This window comes from Pyxicephalus adspersus, chromosome 10, assembly GCF_032062135.1.
Source record: "Pyxicephalus adspersus chromosome 10, UCB_Pads_2.0, whole genome shotgun sequence".
NCBI lineage: Eukaryota > Metazoa > Chordata > Amphibia > Anura > Pyxicephalidae > Pyxicephalus > Pyxicephalus adspersus.
Window position 1 is genome coordinate 38,999,289 of NC_092867.1, and position 19,555 is coordinate 39,018,843.

Genomic DNA, 19,555 nt, shown 5'->3' on the forward strand with positions numbered 1-19,555 from the left:
TTACCAGTCCAATGTAACTTCTGGCCAGATTGTAGTGCCTGGGCCGGAGTTGGCAAACGAGTCCAATTACTGTACCATGAGAAAAGGGAGAAAGTCAGTAACCATATGTAAGCTCAGACAGCATCTGAAACTGAGCTTACCTAGAGTTTGGACATCTGGCAATGGAACGGAGCAGCAATGGAACACAGGAAAGGTGAATATCAGTGGGTAAGCATCTAATCGTCCCCTTAGATGAGCATGGTCCAAGCACCATCCTTTTGTAAAGATGTCAAGCAGAAAGGAATGCCTACTCATAACAGTAACATATTAGTTTCTTAGGAATATTTATTGTTTATTTCTTCTGGAAAATATACACACAAAAAATATAAGGCTAGTAATCATACAAAAGCTAGAGATCTACAGATACCCCTTGACATGAAGCTTGTAATGTTCTTCATTGTAAAACCATATTGGACATTCAACTGTCCCATTCTGTGTGTGTTTGTAATATCTTTCAGGAAATCCATTAGTGAGATCCTTGTGCTGTGGCCAATAACATGATATAAACAGTCATATAAACAGCCAAGTAATAGGAGCATGACGAAATATTCTGGGGTGACATACTCTGCTCCTCATATATGTTCAGGGGCATAGCATTGGTCTTCTGTTAGTTAAGTTTAATATACAGTGTGTGTATATGTGTGTGTTAGGTTAATTGGCTTACCCCCAAAATTGATCTTAGACTGTGGTAATGACATATGATTGTGTGATATGTCAGCGCTATATAAATACTGTGTAATAATAATGATATTAGTACCTAAAAAGTCCCTATTTTTTCTTTGTATTTTGACAAAAATGAATCATGCTTTGAAAGCAAATACAAAATTTGGGGTTTTATTTATAAAGCAGTGTTTATAAAGAGTGTGACTTTCACCAAACATTCTTTACAGGTGAATTTTCCAGTTGTAAATGTTTTAAGTGTTTTAAAATTCATTCATAAATTGACCCTTCAGCTCCAAGTGTATAACCAAATAAAATCTACAGCGATGAGGATTTTCTTTAGAAGTTATCAAACACTGAGCAGAGGAAGGAGACCTGCCAATGTCACATTGCATGTCCACTGGCACAAAAAACTGAGAGGAGGGGGTTGTCCGGTTGTTGTCAAGAATATGGTAACTTAGCAACATAGTCCCAATAAGAAAGAGACATGAATGCAAACACAACTCTATAGAAGTGGCTGTGCAGGTCCTGGCAGATTTGTGCTCGGAAGAGGAAGCATCCTCATGGAGCTGTGAGCACAAGGCAGGAAGGTAAGCCACATCTCATATATCAAGATACAGGTAATTAGGATTTTAATTCCTCTAATGATCACTAATCTCCCAAGGTCAACTTTTTACTGAAACTGTTTCACAAACTTTTATTGTCCTTTTTGTAGCAACTTTCAGTAAGAAGTTCTTATGGCCTGTTCTTTCTAGAACTCTAGAAAGGTATAAAAAAGAATTCCAAAATATGTCCAAATTGTTTTATATAATGTTTCATTCTACAAATATATCGTAACCTTAAGAAACCAATTGCACAAACTAGACAACCTAATGCATTTGTTTCTAAGAAAAAGAATCGTTGGGGTCCTGGCATATTAGATTTGGCACAACTGCTCCATTAAACAATTGGTTTACAGAAAAAATGCAAGAGAAATCTATCAAATCTATAATTGATTTTGCATTCATGGTAAATGTCGCCTGCCAGGTAGATGGCTTGCTATGGGTTTACACATCAAATAGCTAACAAGTTGTGTTGGAAATGTGCACATTGAACAGCAGTCACTGGCACTTGTTTGTATTCTAACCTCAGGGCAGCATGGTAATCCAGAGGTTAGCCCTCTGTCCTTTGCAGTGCCTGGTCCCAGGTTCAAATCTCAGCCAGGACACTATCTGCATGGAGTTTGCAGGTTCTCCCCGTATTTGTGTGGGTTTCCTCCCACATTCCAAAAACATGCAGATAGGTTAATTGGCTTCCCCTTAAAATTGACCTTAGACTGTATCAATGACATATGACTTTGGTGGGGACATTAGATTGTGAGCCCCTTTAGGGGACAGCTAGTGACATGACTATGGACTTTGTTAAGCACTGCGTAATGTCGGCACTATATAAATATTAATATTAATTTTTACCTACTCACTAGATCAGAATTGTCAGGGGCTAATGACATGACATTTTATTAGATTTTTAAAAGTGTTTAATATAACAGAGCAAAACTCAGAGTCAAATGGTACAAAAGAATTATAATAATATTGGGGATACCAAACACACCCATGGCATAATGTAATTTATCATATAACATGAGAAAGGGCTAAATGTACAGATCAAGAAGAGTGGGTAATAGAAGAAAAGGAAAGATAGAAAGCCTATACGACAAAGCACAGAGTACACAATGATGGGTTTAGTGCATCAGAGCCTCAACTACAAACCACTGTACAATTGAACATCCCAGGATATATTTATTACAATATACTTTTTCCTGGATTTTTTTAAATATTTGGATCCGCCTGGAGTTCCATTTTTAATGTAGTGAATATGGGCAAAACCCCTATAACATGGCAGGTTGACTTGTTCATGTAAATCATTTTCATGATCATATCTTGGTCTAAAGATAATAGATTCTTCTGGTATATTTGTAATCACTAATTTATGACCGAAAAAAAAAAAAAAATATTCTTGTAACTTAATGAGTGCAGCTAAAGCTTTCCCAAACAAGATATTCAACAGTCTTATTTCTATCTTTCAATTATGAATTATCAAAAGATAAACAAACTTTTATTTTATGCATTGTTCCCCTTCTATATTATTATTAACTGTCATATTACCGCTATGTGTGTTTACTATTTTAAATCTATTTGCTTTTCTGATGTCTTTGTTTTCTTAACCCCACGGCATAAAATCCAGCTCAAACAAAACGTACAACTAGCAAACAGAAGTTCCCGAAGACGATATAAGTGCTTTAACACCTCACAGGAATTAATACGTGTATGCATTACCAGGTTGGAATTAGGATACCTTTTCACTGAGAATGTTTGACAGTTTGGTTTCTGAATACTGTCAGCGTTACCACATTAAGGGGGAAAAGGCTCACAGGTCATGCTAAAAACAGTTTAAAGTCTTGAGAAAAGGTGTTATAATCATCATTTAAATAGTTCTTGTTCTGTGTCTTGTTCTAGTACAATAGAGTTCCATTGTGTATGTCTGCTAATCATTCAATCCATAGCTCTTGATAGAACAAGTAAAAACTTTGCATTCTCTACTGGACAAAAATGGATGAATTTGTACAGGTCTAATGAAAAAACATGCTATAGATCAGTGGTCTCCAACCTTTGGTACATCACAGACCACTAATTCCATGAAATCCGGACCACACATGCGTGGGGAGGCGTGTGTCACCTAAAAGGGAAGAAATTTCCCCCAGAGTGACGTCATGATACCAGAACCCACAACCCACCCACTCTCAGGCTCAGACCAGCTTGCTAAATTCCCGGGGGGACAGTAGTGCAACAAAAGTTGTGTTCACAACTCTGGGCTACTGACCCCCCAGGATGTTTAGCAGGATGGGAGAGTGAGCGGAAAACATTATTAAAGCATAAATGCCATATTAACATGGATGGTACCTGGTATATAGACAGAATTAATGATTTTAAGGTATAACAAGACAAAAGTGTTCATAGTAATATGTTAATGGCATGGTTGTGTCAGCACATCCAGTTACCCACTTACTTTTATTGCCATCCCAATAATAACTTGGACATTATTTTTTTAGGTAGAATAAATAAAACCTCAGAATAAGGGTTTATAATATGATACCAATAATACAGAGTTTAGTTTTGTCCTGCAGCAGACTGTTAAGGGTAATGTAACTGGCAAATTGACTGAGTCAGCTTATTCTGCACCTGCGGAATGAATGGGCAGCTTAATCGCTTAACAACAGTGGCTGCTCACACAGTGATCAGGGCATTCACCTGTTAACTCATTGAAGGGTAAATGACTGGAACAAAGTTGCTAGGAACAAACTATAGGGCTAGAAGAATAACCAACTGCCGTGTCTTAAACAAGAAAGTGAACTGAAAATACTTTTGGCAGCAGAGATACATAACACACTATGTTTAGAATTTTCTCTGTATGCCATAGTATAGGTTTTAATTAAATAGATCTTTATTTCTCAATGCATCTAGTTGGAATATAAACCTTTACCAAATTTGGCCATACTTGGGGTGCTGGGATTATATATATATATATATATATATATATATATATATTTGCGCAAAAACAATCATAAGTGTCTTAGGAAAAAATTAGCATTTCTAGATCTAGATTTTAGCATTTCTAGCATTACTAGATTACTCGTGTTCTGCTTTTCACATCATGAAAAACTGGTATATTTGTGTAGAAAAATGTTGGATCATATACATTACATGCTAAAGCTGATGGTTAGCGACAGCAGACATGTTATAGGAGTGGTTGGACTGAGCTCATCCTGTAGGAGACAGACAGAACCTGCAGATTTGGAACTGCTGGAGATTTCTTACATTTTAAACCCCTTGGCAAACAATTGTTTCCACATATGTGCTTCCTACAGCTAATTTAGAAACCAGAGCCACCACCTTTGAAGTTTCTCTTAACAGGAACTATTTTGAAAGAGATGCATAAAAAGACAAAAAAAAGGTGTACAACACAGAAAAAAAATAATGTGATAGACGGTCAACAAAATACATACCTTTGGCTATCAGATGGGCTTGACTTTATACTTAATACTTTATATTTTTGACTATATATAATTTCCAGTAGAAAAAACAAGTGTTGTACAGTCAAAGTTGTTCTGTTTTATGAAGAATTGAGGAGTATGACCATACCATAGGTAATATGTTGGGATGGGTAATAAATGGTATTTAAAATCTAAATGTGTAAAATGAGCTACAGGTGTCCAATATTATTTAGCATGACTTAAGTCCTAGAAATCGGGGCTGCCTAAAACTTTTAAATCAAAGATCTGGAGAGTTGTCTAATGGTGATATTGTGCTTTGTATTAGGTTAAATACCTATGTGTACATGTTCTTTAAACAATTGTAATTGAAAAATGAGTGACTGTTACATGGAGGAATATGATTTAGACGTTATGATTGATCAAGCCCATACCATACTATTCAACGTTACCCACTGACCTTCTTAATGTTTCACTCTCTATGGCAACATTCCTGCTTTAAAGTGCTAATTTCAAGGCAATTGTTCTGCATTTTACAGGACACTGAATGTCCCATTCACCTCCAAGGACAGGACATCTGCATAGCAACACATAACAAACGTAAATCAAATTGTTTAAATAAGGAATGTGTCTGGAGGCATAGACTAATAGGCCAAGAAGTAAAACAGTACATTGATTTTGTTGCATGGTGGTGCTTGTATACAAGCTGTGTGACTCTTCACATGCATTTTATGTAGATGCTAATTGCCTGGCTGGTTTATTCCCCACTTTGAATCATTGAACTGGGATAATTACGCTAATCAGGCAAGTCAGAATAATGTCCCAAAGGGGCAGCATGACAAATGAATAACTAGTTTTTTTCAAAATGGGAATTCTCATGTCTGCACTGCAAGAAAAAAAACCCTTCCTAAACCATCAGCAACTATTCAACCTTGGCCATGGCTGTTGCAGGACTGTGTGCAATCAAGCTACTACTGATTAATGTGATGGACCATTTTTACTGACAGTCTGGTTGTAAATCAGTTACAGTATAAACATACTGCAGGTCCACAAGGTATTTTTTGTTTTTGCTGTGTGATTCTTCCTTATCTTGTGGCCCATTGACATAACAAGAACATAAACAACAATATAAACATGATCATAATACTAACCCTTCCCTACTCTATCCAAAAAAAAGAAAAAGCTGTGGCTTGTGTTCTAATTTGAATAGTAGTAATTTTATATATTACTATGTCTATTATTAGGTGGCCACTATGTTTATTAATATGTATATTAATAAGTGGCCTGTGTCTGCAAAATATCAAAGTTTAAATATAACATACCCATGTATGCTTGTTTGCTTTGTGTATTGTGAAATACCTAATATAATTCCTCCTTCATTGTTCTGGTCTCTGGATAAATAGGTATTGTTCCTTGATAAAGGCAGAATTTCCTAGGAATTCTGATATGATGTTATTCTGTGTCCATACGGATTAGTCTGTGTCTTATTACTAGTATTATATAGCGCCTCATTGGGCTCATTAAAGACCTGTTCTTTAGGAACTGGACACTAGGCTGTGTTTGTGATGTCTGGATTACTCCATCAAATTATAAAATTTTACAAGACTGTGTCCAGTGTGTGGCCAGGCTTCTGGGGTAACCTATCTTCAGAATGGGCTATACCTTCTAATGGTGCCAAGGGCCCACAGTGAATTGCAAATTTCAGTTTGCACTTCCTAATCAATTGATAACCTAAGATTGTTCCATGGAGAACCAAGAGGAGTCAGCTGGTAGATTTCTGCAGGTCACAAACCACCTGTACACACACTCTTAGTACTTATGTATCTTCCCAAAGGACAGGAAACCACTCAACTACCATACAATAATATGTCTTTGCCCTTTCCAACTCCCTACCCAACTTCCACCTCTCAACAGGATTGCTTTGCTGGATGTTGTGCCCCTCAGCCCTCTACCAAGAGAGAGTTCTACACTATAGTAGTTTTATAACGTATATAACCTCCCTTCCAAAAATCAGAACAGAGCTCATTACAGCACTTTGCAACTAGATTTAAAAATCCAAAATAATATTTAGAATAGACATTTGTAGGACACCTCTTGCTTGCCTTGCTTAGGCAGAAGTTCACCATGGTGGGAACAACTTTTTCTTTCAAACTCTAGCCAGTGACTAAGTAAGGGTCTGGGGGGGGGGGGGTAAGGCAATGTAACACACTCGCACATGAAATCGAGAGGTAAATGTGAGGCTCTCTATGACAGCTATGTCTAAAGTAGGCCAAACCACATTGAAGGTGTCCCTCCAAAACAAGTTAAAAAAAAAACAAAAAGTTTGACCAGGCTGAAACAATGCGAGTTGAAAAATGCTTTCAAAGTTCAAGAGAAAAGGAACAAGTTTGTTTGGTAAAGCCCCCCCCCCCCCACAATTACAATAACAATTACCATCAATTAGTTTCCTTTTTTGCATATTGGAGTTTGCAGTAATGTGGTTGGTTAACTAAATGGATAAAATACAAATGAATTGGTAGTAAGCATCAAATAGTCAGTTAGGATAAACAACTTTTTTTTGCAAGCTAACCTTATACCTATACTTAACTTATACCTTAGGAATTATAAATGATTCAGTAAATCTTGGAATACAGTCACCCCAAACACACAGCATAGCCAGGTCCCAGACATTCACTGCAGCAGCAACACAACATACTTACCACCCAGCCAGCAGACTGGATGATTAGAGATAAGTAGTCCTTATTACTGATGTATTGACTTATTACTATATTTATTTCTGCTTTCGTTTCTATTAATAATACTAGTTGGATAAAATCTGTAACTTTATATGCCAGTTTTGTAACACCTTTTCCACAACTTGCCAGGCAATGACATAATCTGTGTTCTTGTTTCAGGAAAGGAAAATGGCAAGTGGAATGAAGAACCCTCAACCCATATTACGCCAAACACAGTAAGCATTTGCAAATAAAATAACTGGGAAAAAATGTTATATTCATTGTAAAAAAATCAAGGCTACTCTATAAAGTTATTTGACATTTCTTGGATATTTTACTTCCATATAACTTTAAAGAGTTTCAGGTAAAGACTTAGGAACATATTCATAAAGCAGTAAATGTAGCACAATGGGTCCAAAAGGGTCCCACAATGGTAAAAGTAATATTAAATAATTACCATTTTCTGCACAAAATATGTGCTTTTCAAACATATAAATCTAATATAGTACATTGGACCTACCGGTACATATTGATTGCAGAGAACTCAATAAAATATCAGACCCTGTAATCTACAGCTTTTGTTTTCCCACAACAGCTCAAGTCATAAGTCTTCAAAAGAAAAGATGGAAGAAATAAGAAATCCCATCTCCAGCACTTTTAAAAGCCAAGACATTGCTGCCCTGGCAGAAAAATTGGAAAGTCTAGCCCAGAACACTCCTCTGCGATTCAGTGATGAAGCCATGAGGCCGCCTACTAAAAGCAATTCTCGATTTGGCAACTTTAGCCAAAATTCATTCTTTTCAAGACATAATCCTCACCCTCATCGGGTCACACATATTCAAGGTATTACTGATGCTTCTCATTCTATATATGTATATAGTTAGGTCAGTGATGGACTTAAGAGAGGGTAGACGTGTACGGACAAGCTGGTCTGGCAAACACTCACTTAACTGCTTTCTTCAGGTGGTTGGCAAGGGCCCCCACTGGTTAGATTTTCCTATACTTATCTTGCTAACCACCTGGGATAAAATAAGAAGCTTTTGGAATATCCTCAAACAGATACACAGTCACCAACAACAAAAACACAAAATGTAAAGCTACATACACACCTTCAATAATTATCGTTCAAAAACGAATGATCAACGATTGTGAACGATATTGTTGAATGATCATCTAGTGATGATTCTGTAAATGCAAATAACGATACAATCGTTCAAAGATATTGTACACATGGTAGATGCGATCGTTTAAACAATACAGGACATGACGTGCACAGGAGGAAGTGATGTACAGTAAAATAGGTGCGAAATTTGTATTTGTATTGTGTGTACATACATATATATACACATAAATACACATATACGATCATCGATCAATTAGATCCGAAATGATGGATGATTGTTCATTTCCATCGACAATGCTCGTTCGTCGGCGTTGTTGGTCAGTCATTGTGTATTTTTTTTGTTAACCATTCTCGGACAATCTGTCGTTAGTCATTTGTTTCCAATGACATTTATTGTAAGTGTGTACACAGCTTAAGTTCATGATCACCACAACCATTTTTTTTAAATTACTGTCCTTTTCATGCTGGAAAAAAATGTCCCTAGATTCCATCCTGTAGTTCAACCCACACCAAAACAAAGAGTAAGTAAGTGGAAAAAGAAAAAAAACAGAATAGAAACCAAATTTCTGATGACTCGGTGATCAGAGCTCCCCTGTCCCTGTTGAGGAACTACTAAACTTTGCCCTAATGAGAGGCCTTGGAGCAGTGTTTCTTGGCCTCTTTAAACTTGGGGAACCCATTAAAATATGTTCAGGGTCTTCAGGGAACCCCTACTATAAATACTATATTCACAACTCACAGTGTATAAGTGTGCTAGTCAATAGAAAGGATGACTCTTACATTGCTGGCTATTCTGAGGATTGCCCTTACAGATGGCCAAAAAGATCATTAGTATCTAATATACTGACCTGAGAGTCACAAATTGCTAATTGCTCAAGAAACCCCTTACAACCCCTTGGGGATCCCTGGTTGAGGAGCACTGCCCTAGAAGTATACACCCATGTTATACCTTTGAACAGTGAACAGTGAACCTTTTCTCTTTCATCGCCTGGCTCACCAAATTACACAGCCTTGGCAGAGGGAGTGGAGATTTCTCCCCTTACTTTTTGTGAAGATACGTGGTGTATTTGTGTTACTCCAGTACTTCTTGTGGCTTTGATGGTTTTGTCTTCTAGGGAAGTTCTGGGTGGTTGATATGAACATATCATCTGAATATGATAAGTAGATCAGTCTCAATTATTGTAAGCAGGTATTTAACAAATTTGAGTTATTAAAGATATTTTAGATATTCATTGCAAATATCGAAAAAAAAATGTATTGGTGTAATATTAGTATAGGTCTTCTGTAATTGGTGTTTTTTTTTACCATTGACCCCATATAAGTACTGGGAAAGTCTCACTTTTTTGGATGTTCTTTTAGTTTTTAACCAACCTTAATTTGCTAAAGCTACGTACACACGTCAGATTTTTATCGCCCGATAATCGGCATCGGCCAATTATCGGGCGAAAATCTGCCGTGTGTACAGTCGGTGTCGTCCATCGTCCGGACGACCGACCTGCCGGATCCACGGACGATGGACGACAGCCGATCGTAATGAAAGTGAAGGGGAGAGCGCGCAGCAGGGTGCCGCTCCGTCGCTCTCCCCCTCCCCTCTCCATAGAGCATGAACGGTACTGTATGTACAGCACCGTTCATGCATTGTGCACTCCCTTGTCGTTGGAAAGGATCGTGAAAGATCCTTTCCAACGACAAAAATTGGCAGTGTGTACGCAGCTTTACTTTGCTGGATAGGACACATGAGTAATAAAATCCGGTCAAGGGGTCATTCCTTATCTTAGAAGAAAAACATTGATTGGAGTTTTGCTGCTATCATTGTAACTTTTTAGACTTTAGATTTCCTTTCCTAGTGCCATCAGCTTCCCTCTAATGGTAAAAAGCATATTTATCTGAAAGAGGATTTTTGATACATATTCCATTGTTTGTTTTTTAGCTCATATATATTTTTAATATATTATTTATTTTTTGTGCCAGGACTTAATGGGATTCCTATATGTATGGTGAATGATGATTGGTCTGTCACCTCTCCTTTATATCCTCACCCAATGATAAAGAACCAACTCCCCACTAATCTGCTGGGTGTTCCCAGTCTGCCTATTGGAGATCCACGCAGTAACAAAGTTCCATATCTGGCCTCAGGTAAGTGAAATATAAATTTTACTTGGGCAATGTATGTAGGAATGAATTGAAATGTTTGTAAAATTAAACAGTACTAAAATTATTGTTGCTGATTTTGCATTAATTTAAAATGACTTCTGTACTAGTGTAGTAAAAAAAGGTGTATTTAAATATTGATAGTTATAGTGGAAATAATGGAGCAATGCACAATGAAATATCAATTAGGCGCGGTACACTAAAGCAATATTTTAATGGGTAAATTAAAACCTGTTTTGAAACCATCCAAATAAGCTGTATGAGTAATAAGGTATTACACGTGGAAAAATATTTTTATTAGTATTTTTTGTCTTGAGCAGTGCCAACCTTTGCATCATTGTTGCAGGTGCCATATCTGAAGCATGGCGTGAGGAGTTAAAAGAGTTGGCTACAAAAGTTGCTGTTGCTGACAAAAAGCCACAAAAGAAGGAGGTACCTTTTTGTTTGTTCCTTTTTTAAGTGAATTATGTTTACTTTGATGTAATAAATAAACAAAGCATGGATTACTCAAGACTGTCACAAGACAGAGGCCCGCATTCAATACTCTTCCTTTCTTTAAAAATATTACAACGATGAGAGGCCTGTAGGCCTTTTTTTTACAAAAACTTCAATAACTTTAAATTGCCAAATAAATACCCATAAATAACAATAAAACAACATTAAATAACATTACCATAACAATCATCATAACTTAAACAGCCTCCTTTTAACCTTATACCTACATAAACCTCTGGTTACTGGTCCTCGAAGCCCCACCTTTTACCCCCTTCTTTTGAGTCTGCACCACCGTGATAATTATGCTACGAGCCACAACCACCCAGCTCGGGAACGACACCACCAGTACTCGCAGCCCTTTAATCCAAAACCATACAATCCTTCCCTTACCAACAAAGTTCCAGAGAATTCCACACCATAGATGGGTCTCTCACCCCCACTTAAAACATTACTCAAAACCCTCGAGGACCTCATTGCCACAATACAGTCCCCTTCACCAAAAAACTGGGACGGGTGGGTGGGAAACTTTTCCGCCCCTATGCTGTTGCTAAATACTCCACTTTTTCTCTTTCCCCCCCTTATAACTCTTCTTTTCCCATCCAGTTACATCACCCCTTACTCTGATTAACTACCTCCCCTAAAACCAGCCTAAACGTAACCCTTTAACTTCCTGTTCCCTATCCCCTCCCAGTCATAAAGGCCTTCCACTAGCCCTCTCTACGTTCTCCTGTTCCAGGCCTTTCTTGATTCACACAGCTGCTACTCAGAAACTTTATGATTACATGTATGTATATATATATATATATATATATATATATATATATATTATTCTTCCCTTTTTTGTTCACTTCTGACCACCTCTGACCTTTTGGATTATCTGCCTGGCTAACTGACCATTACTTTTCTTGCACGCTTGGACCATTCACGTATGATCTTGCACATTTTGCTTGACTTGCCTTCCAGCGTCCTTCCCAAGCTCTTGTGGTTTCCCTTGACCCTGTCTGCCTAGGGAGTTTCCTGGTTGTCTGTTAATCCTTACCCTCCTCAGGCTACATTCCATGGGTCCTGGTGGTTACCAATTGCTGGAACGGTGCAACTAGCTCCTCAAGACTGAACAGGGGCTTGTTTAAAGGCAAAGACTATGAAGGCAGACTGGTGGATTGGAGCTTAGGTGAAGCATTGGCAAATGACATGGAACTTGTGAAAGGGAGCTTAAAAATGACAGTGTGCTGCATTGAAACAAAGCTTTATTATGAACCAACTAAAACATAGGATGGTAGTTTTGCTGTGTGAGGAGTGTAATTATCAATTTTTACATGCATTGGCAGAAACCTGACATGACATGGCATTTTACCATTGCTCAGGTCACAAAAAGGAGTTTGTTCTGTAAAAACAATAGCAATCAAATCATCCAACAGAAGTGAATCTTTCTCAGTGGTCTAGAAATTCACCTCTTTAGGTAATCTTAATGAAAGTATTACCCAGCCACCTTATTCACACACAATTTGGCACAGACTTGAAACTGATTACCAAGCCACACTATTACCATGCAAGGGGAATTTTCAGCTTAGTTAATGCAAAGTAAACCCTTCATGTGCAAGGACATATATTGAAAATGTATGTATGTTTCATAAATTCTCAACATGGACTTATTTTTAAGGAAGAGGAACCACGGAGATCCACCCAGTACTCAGCAGAAACTGGACGGATTATTCCTGCATCAGCTCGGGCCATGACCAGGCGTGCCTCCCGAAATCAGAACAATAAAGGGAAACATACAAACATCTATTTGCAAGACCAAGAACTTCTGGTGAGTTACAAGAATCGACCATGAAAGTGCACACTGCACAATACTCAGAACAGAGGATTATGAGCTGTCCCAAACCTTTTTGGCAAACTTTTTAAAATGACTTTTAGTTGCTTTTAAAACAAGCTAAATTTACCAATTCGAATTGCAAAAAGGTCACAGTGACCTGCAATAGTAATACGTGTCTCTTTTGTGTTAACAGGTACTAGAGTTTCTTTGCCAGATTCTACAAACAGATTCTCTGTCTGCCATCCAACAGTGGCTGCTGTCAGCTGGCCAAAGAGGTGAGTACAAAGTACAGAATGGGCAAACAGAATCTTTTCAACCTTTCTGTCACTCCTACTCAGAGTATGAACCTTATGTGAGAAATGTTCAAACGAGAAGGCTTTGATTCTATGCAGATTAAAATTTAAATGTAAAAACTAAGTATTTAACTATTTATAAAGCCCAACCTTTTTCTTTCATAGTGGGTAGTATAGAGATTAACTACAAAACACCGGTTGGGTATTGTAGACCCAACTGGCATTGGGAGAAAGGCTTTCCAGTGAAGAAAAATACCCTCTTGGAAAAGTACTATTGGAACAAGAATCTCTATTTAAAGATTTCCCCTTAATTCCTAATGTTGGAACTGCTGAAGAACAAGTATAGTCACTTGAAAAATTGGAAAGGGGAATCTTCCAAACTGGAACAGAGAGCAATGAGAACCCAACAATGGTTCCAACCTTTCAACATTTTACCCATTTTAGGTACTCAATGCTACATCCTCAGCAAGGAATATGTTTTAGCTTTATATACAGTTTAAGACTAAAAAGAAAGTTTGGGACCATATGAACTCTAAAAACATATTAAGAATATTTAAAAAGTTATCAGAATCATAGTCCTATTTAATCTATAACTCAGTTTGTTAAATATAACAGTGTACACGGCTTCCTTGCTTGATGTACTTCATCTTTTTACTTATCCATCTGCCTTTTTCTTTTCTTTCTTTTCCTGTTTATACTGGAATGCAGAACCCTTCATGCCTCCCCTACTTTCCCTTGTTATATTTTTTATCTCAATGTATTATTCCTATGTTGAAATGAATCTCTAGGCAAAACTGTAAGTCCGTAAGTATATGTTTATTCATTTTGCTATTGGTTTATATCCCTTGGTTAATCCTGTTTTACAATATTTTTTTTCTATTGATGTTTCATTCATTGTATACTGTTTACATTTATTCTAGTTTACTGAAAATAAACATTGCTATTCACCAATGTTATTACTAAACCTCATCATCTACTACCGGTATTATGTTTCAGAGAAAGACATTGTCATGAACATGATCCAGACAGCAACTGCCAATGTGGACCTAGAATCCCAAACCATGGGGGGAAGGCTAAATTCCCAGAATGGCTTAGGACTGCTGTCAAGAGATGAACATATTCAAAGAACTTTAAACAGGTTTATGTCTTGTCTTTTATTGGCAGTTCTTCTCTCACCAAGCTGTAACCTGTTGTTGAGATGCTACTATGCCTTTCTAAAAAGAAAATTTCCTAAAATGAACATTTGAATGAAACCCATGAAAAATTGGAGCTACTATTGCTGACCTTCTGAAAGGTCCAATCCAATAGCTTCAGCAATTTCAGAGTGACTCTGTAGCTGTGCTGTACAGGCACTACAAAAGGGTAATATCATGTCAAATTCAGGAATTTGAAATAAAAAATGTATTTACTGTATTTGGTATCAATGAATACAAAGCTTTATAAATCTATCTGTCCATCCCTGACTTTTCCCCCTCAGTCCTGTACATGGTTTCATGCTGCCTGTCAGCCTCCCTAAATTCTATATCTCCCCCTCACCTAATTCTAACTGTTAAAAACACTGTTATTCATCCTCATTAATTCGCACATTGTCTTGGGGTCACCTTTGATTCCGCCCTCTCATTTACTCCCCATGTTCAGACCATTTCTAGGTCCTGTCACTTTCACCTATGCAACATCTCCAAAATCTGGCCCTACCTGCCCCTACCCGCCCCTACCCAGAGACCACCAAACTCCTTGTACATGCTTTTTTCATCTCTCGTCTGGACTAGTGTAACCTCCTCCTCTCTGGTATTCCACTAACCCCACTCTCTCCTCTACAATCTATTATGAACACTGCAGTCAGACTCATCCATCCTTCCCACCGCTCTTCTTCTGCTGCCTCTCTTTGTAGTTCTCTTCATTGGCTTCCATTTCACCTTAGAAACAAATTCAAGCTCCTGTGCTTTGCCTTCAAATCCCTACACAGTTCTTGACCAACTCACCTTTCTGACCTGATGGAAAAATACTTCCTTAGCCACTCTCTTTGCTCTTTCAATGACCTACATTCAATTACCTACTTTCAATGACCTACCTTCAATAACTTCCTCATTCATCACCTCATCACACGCACAACTCCAAGACTTTGCTAGAGCTGCCCCGAGTCTCTGGAATGGTTTTCCCCATCCTATTCGGGTTGCTCCTACTTTCTGCTCATTTAAAAGAGCACTCAAAACCCATTTATTTTAAACTTGCCTAATTGTCTTCTTCTGTCTCTTAAAACCCTCACTACTTCCCACCACTACATATCTCCCCTCCTATTTTGTGATATTTCCCCCACCTCCTAGATTGTAAGCTCTTCGGGGCAGGGTCCTCTCCTCCTATGACTGTGTCACTGTCTGTATCTGTCTGTCATTTGCAACCTTATTTAAAATACAGTGCTGCGTAATATGTTGGCACTAAATAAATCCTGTTTATTATTATTATTATTATTATTATTATTATTATTAATAATAATAATAATAATAATAATAACAATAATGTTCATGGAGTTCAGCTAGTCAGTTATTATTAGAAATCTAATTTTCTTTTTTCCCTTTAGTAGGTCTCAGAAACAGAAACCAGAACCCATTCCCGAGGAAGACAAACCAGGTAATAACAACTACATTTTTTTTCTAAAATTTGATAATTAAAAAAAAAATAATATAAAGACAATTACCTTGCTTACCTGTGTTCTGCAAAAGGCATAACATACAAATGTAGCAAAGGAGCAGTATGACATTGATACTTTGTAAATGGGTAGGCCTCCTTCCTTCAAAATATGTGTTAACCAATAATAATTAGGTGGTATAGAAACACTGCCTCTTCTCCTTCATAAGCATTTAGGCTTACTTTACAGAAATACAGAATGTTCCTCTATTGTCTAACAATGGAATGTCCTGAACCTGTATGGTGGACAATGATTTATAATAAAAGAAAGGGTGAGAACTAAGTAGATGATCATTGCTTCCCTTGCTCCTCCGAGCTGTGTGGTCAATAGACGGGTACTTTCTTCTGGCAATGGAAAGTGTGCTGTACTGTGTCCTTATTGTACAGCCCTATCAGTTCTGCCCAATATATTTTCTCTCATCTGTAAACTGTGACAAAGGAGTTTTAAACAGCCATTCCAGACCAGTTTCATACATGTTAAGCTGGGTACACAGGTACAATGGTTCTCACCCGACAATCGGCTCAGGGCCAATATCGGACGAGAATCTGGCGTGTGTACAGCGCCCGTCGTCCATCGCCTGAACGACCGTCCTGGTGAATCCGCGGACGATGAACGACGAACAATCCTAATGCAAGGGTGCGGCTTCGTCATTCTCCCCCTCCCCTCTCTATAGAGCAGAACAGTGCTGTATGTACAGCACTCGTTCATGCATTGTGCAGTCCTTTGTCGTTGGAAAGAATCGTGAAAGATCTTTTCCAATGACAATAATTGCATGTGTGTACCCAGCTTTAGAATAAGAGATACTGCTGTGTTTAGAGAACATAGAATTACGACATCTAGAGATATACTGGTTTATGCTAAATTACCTATTTAAAGCACAAGTGTTTTAAACATTTCCAGATATACCAGAAAAGGTGTTCAAAGTCTTAACGTTTGTGTTCTTTCTAAATCGTCCTGAGTAGAAATACTTGTCCGTCCCGAGGCTGTAGCATGGTAACTTTGCTCTCCATGGAGAAGCAGGTCTTACTGCGGAGGTCCAACATACCTTGTGCTGACCTATACCTCCAATTTTCGCTAGTTAAAGAGCTCTAGAGTGTATCGGACCTGTGCAAATGGGTTGCAGCTTCCAGGCAGTAAGCAAAACTTGGGTTGAAGCAAAACAAACGTTGATTTAGATTGCCTGGTGCTTAGTTGTGTGTGCAGGTGGCTTCACATTTGTTATTTTACTGAAAGGGCAACCATGCATGTGAACAAGACCACACAATGTACAGTGTGGCACGTTCTGGTGCCTGCAATACACCTGCAATAAGTAATAGTTTATATCACCTAAGGGTGATGAAGGTTTTTATAAAAGATCTCATTTAGATAAATCAAAATTAGATACTAGTTTACACCCAGCAATGATAACTATATATATTTAATTCCTTTTACAGAACGTATTGGTACTGCAGAAGTCTTACAGATACACTCATCAGAGAATGAAAACCACCAGCCTGTGTCTGATAAATAACTACTGAATACAGGGCCTTCTCTTCAATAAGCTACATTCTTCAACGAAGAATCATCACTCTTCTTCTATTTTTCTTTAGTTTATGACAAGTGCCTTGTTATGCTGCATCTATCTATCTATCTATCTATCTACCACTAAACTTTCAATAAAAATACATTTCAGTAAAATACCATGTATGATTGCAGACATGCAGACATTGTGTCATGGTTATTGGTATTTGTGCTATTCAACACTGGTTATTTTTACAGGCTTTAAGCTCAACTCCAACCATAATTTTATTTTTTGGAAAAATATGGTAGTCCTTAATTTTTTCACACAATGTTTGACTAAAATTCATACATTTGTTCTAGGTGAATCCAAGTGCTAAACTCTTAGACTATATAGAGGACATTAGGATGGTTCTGGTTCTGTTAGAGAACTTTGAATGTTAAAAAAGGTTTCTAATCAAGACTGGAGAGGATACAATATTATCGGTGAACCTGAATGATCCAAAAAAACTGGAATGGATCTGTCCAAGGATTCAAAACATTTGGTAACAAATAGCAAATGACTTTAACAAATCCATTCCAAGTTTGCAGGATTACCCAGCTTCACTGATGATAGTGTATCCTCTACAGCCTTGGAGAGCTTTAATAAATCAGGCCGAATGTCTCTATATTCTTTTATCACTCATGACAATCCCCTGGTGATATTGGAACCCCACTTGTGTAAGTGTAGTTCATTCTCATTAATATTAGGATCTTTTTTGGTGATGCCAGTTGCATTTTTGTTGACACACAATTTTTTCTGGAGCTTTGATAGGGGGAAGTTTGGCCAACCTTTAAATGGGTTGGTGGTATGAATGCGACATCCTTGCAACAGGAAAACCCTGGGGCACTTTATTTTGGCTATATCGATGGCTTACTTTTAGAATAGTACAGTTCAGCAATAAAAAACATGTTTCCTGTATCCTAATGGCAATCAATTGAGTTTGCTCTTCATATATAACTGTCATCAGGATTCTTTTGTTTTTTAGGATTTAAGTGCTGTTATAGAGTTACTTCAAAGAATGTAGTGTGAGAATCCCCCCAGATCACCAGTTGCCTTCCTTTTTGTATAATTAAATCAAGCCAAGAGGAATTATTTGAACCCAATAAAAATTGATAAAGTAGTGGAGGTAGTGAACTGTAGCTTAGGTACTAGATAGGAAGCTAGATATGGAAACATTGACAGGGCTGAAACAGTAGTAAGAAGAAAAAAGAGAAATTTGCTACTTGAAGAAAGAAACGCATCGCAGAAGAAACATCAACAGTGGTGTCCAAACCACATTTGTTACCATTTTCTCCACGAACTGCAAGAAAGTGATGCAAATTTTATGTAATGGGGACCAGAAGCTTCATCTCTTCACTTATCTACACACATAGTCCTCTGTGTCTGATAAACTGCTGCAGTGCTAAAAATATCTAATTGTTAACAGTTCTTTCATATTATCTTTTTTCAGTCTTTTTAGATTGTTTTTGTTAAGTTGTTTTGTTATGTTTGGAAAAATAATGGAACCATAGCATATATCCTAGAACTCCATTCTTGATATAACGTAGTGCCCTTTTTTTTTAGGGGGGGTGGTATGCAGAATATATATTGCAATATGTGATATATATATTGCTATAACTAGGACCATGTGCGGCGGAAATGCATCAGCAGGGTCTATGTTATTTTGACTTGTTTTTTTGCTGAAAGTATATGCTTTTCCTACTGTGCACAGATTTTCTTGCTATGATCATTTATAAATTGTCATTTTGAAACACCTACAGTACGCTGATTTCACTGTATGAAACATTTTTACAGATAGAAGTATGTATGTTTTACAAAAAGAACAATTATGAGCTCATGATAGAAAAATGTTGCAAGCAATTTTCTGAAGAGCAGAGGGAATATCCAGCAGCATACACAATGAAAACCAAAGAGTATATAAAGGCTGGATTTCTGCAATCTCTACTTGAAGTGTCACCATGTGATCACAGCAAAATTACTGAAGGAAATAACACACACCACCCCTGTACAG

General features: G+C 37.5%; 1 protein-coding gene across 2 annotated transcripts; it reads left to right on the top strand.

Moving 5' to 3' along the window:
- Positions 1-1,167: 1,167 nt before the first annotated feature.
- On the top strand, positions 1,168-17,700 carry TBATA (thymus, brain and testes associated). 2 transcript variants are annotated; one of them, XM_072424106.1, is made up of 10 exons: positions 1,168-1,289; positions 7,621-7,676; positions 8,036-8,283; positions 10,535-10,699; positions 11,061-11,146; positions 12,870-13,019; positions 13,219-13,300; positions 14,315-14,456; positions 15,897-15,946; positions 17,438-17,700. In XM_072424106.1, the coding sequence occupies exons 2-10, from the start codon at positions 7,630-7,632 to the stop codon at positions 17,512-17,514; spliced, it is 1,047 nt and encodes a 348-aa protein (XP_072280207.1). In that variant the 5' UTR covers positions 1,168-1,289; positions 7,621-7,629; the 3' UTR covers positions 17,515-17,700. The 2 variants fall into 2 exon arrangements, with proteins under 2 accessions (XP_072280207.1, XP_072280208.1); XM_072424107.1 differs by having other exon boundaries at positions 15,900-15,946.
- The last annotated feature ends 1,855 nt before the right edge of the window (positions 17,701-19,555 follow it).

Coding starts and splice junctions, on each gene's coding strand:
- TBATA (XM_072424106.1), top strand. CDS start 7,630: ATGGCAAGTGGAATGAAGAACCCTCAACCCATATTACGCCAAACACA. Junction 13,020..13,218: donor TGCAAGACCAAGAACTTCTG/GTGAGTTACAAG, acceptor TTGTGTTAACAG/GTACTAGAGTTTCTTTGCCA. Junction 14,457..15,896: donor ATTCAAAGAACTTTAAACAG/GTTTATGTCTTG, acceptor TTTTCCCTTTAG/TAGGTCTCAGAAACAGAAAC.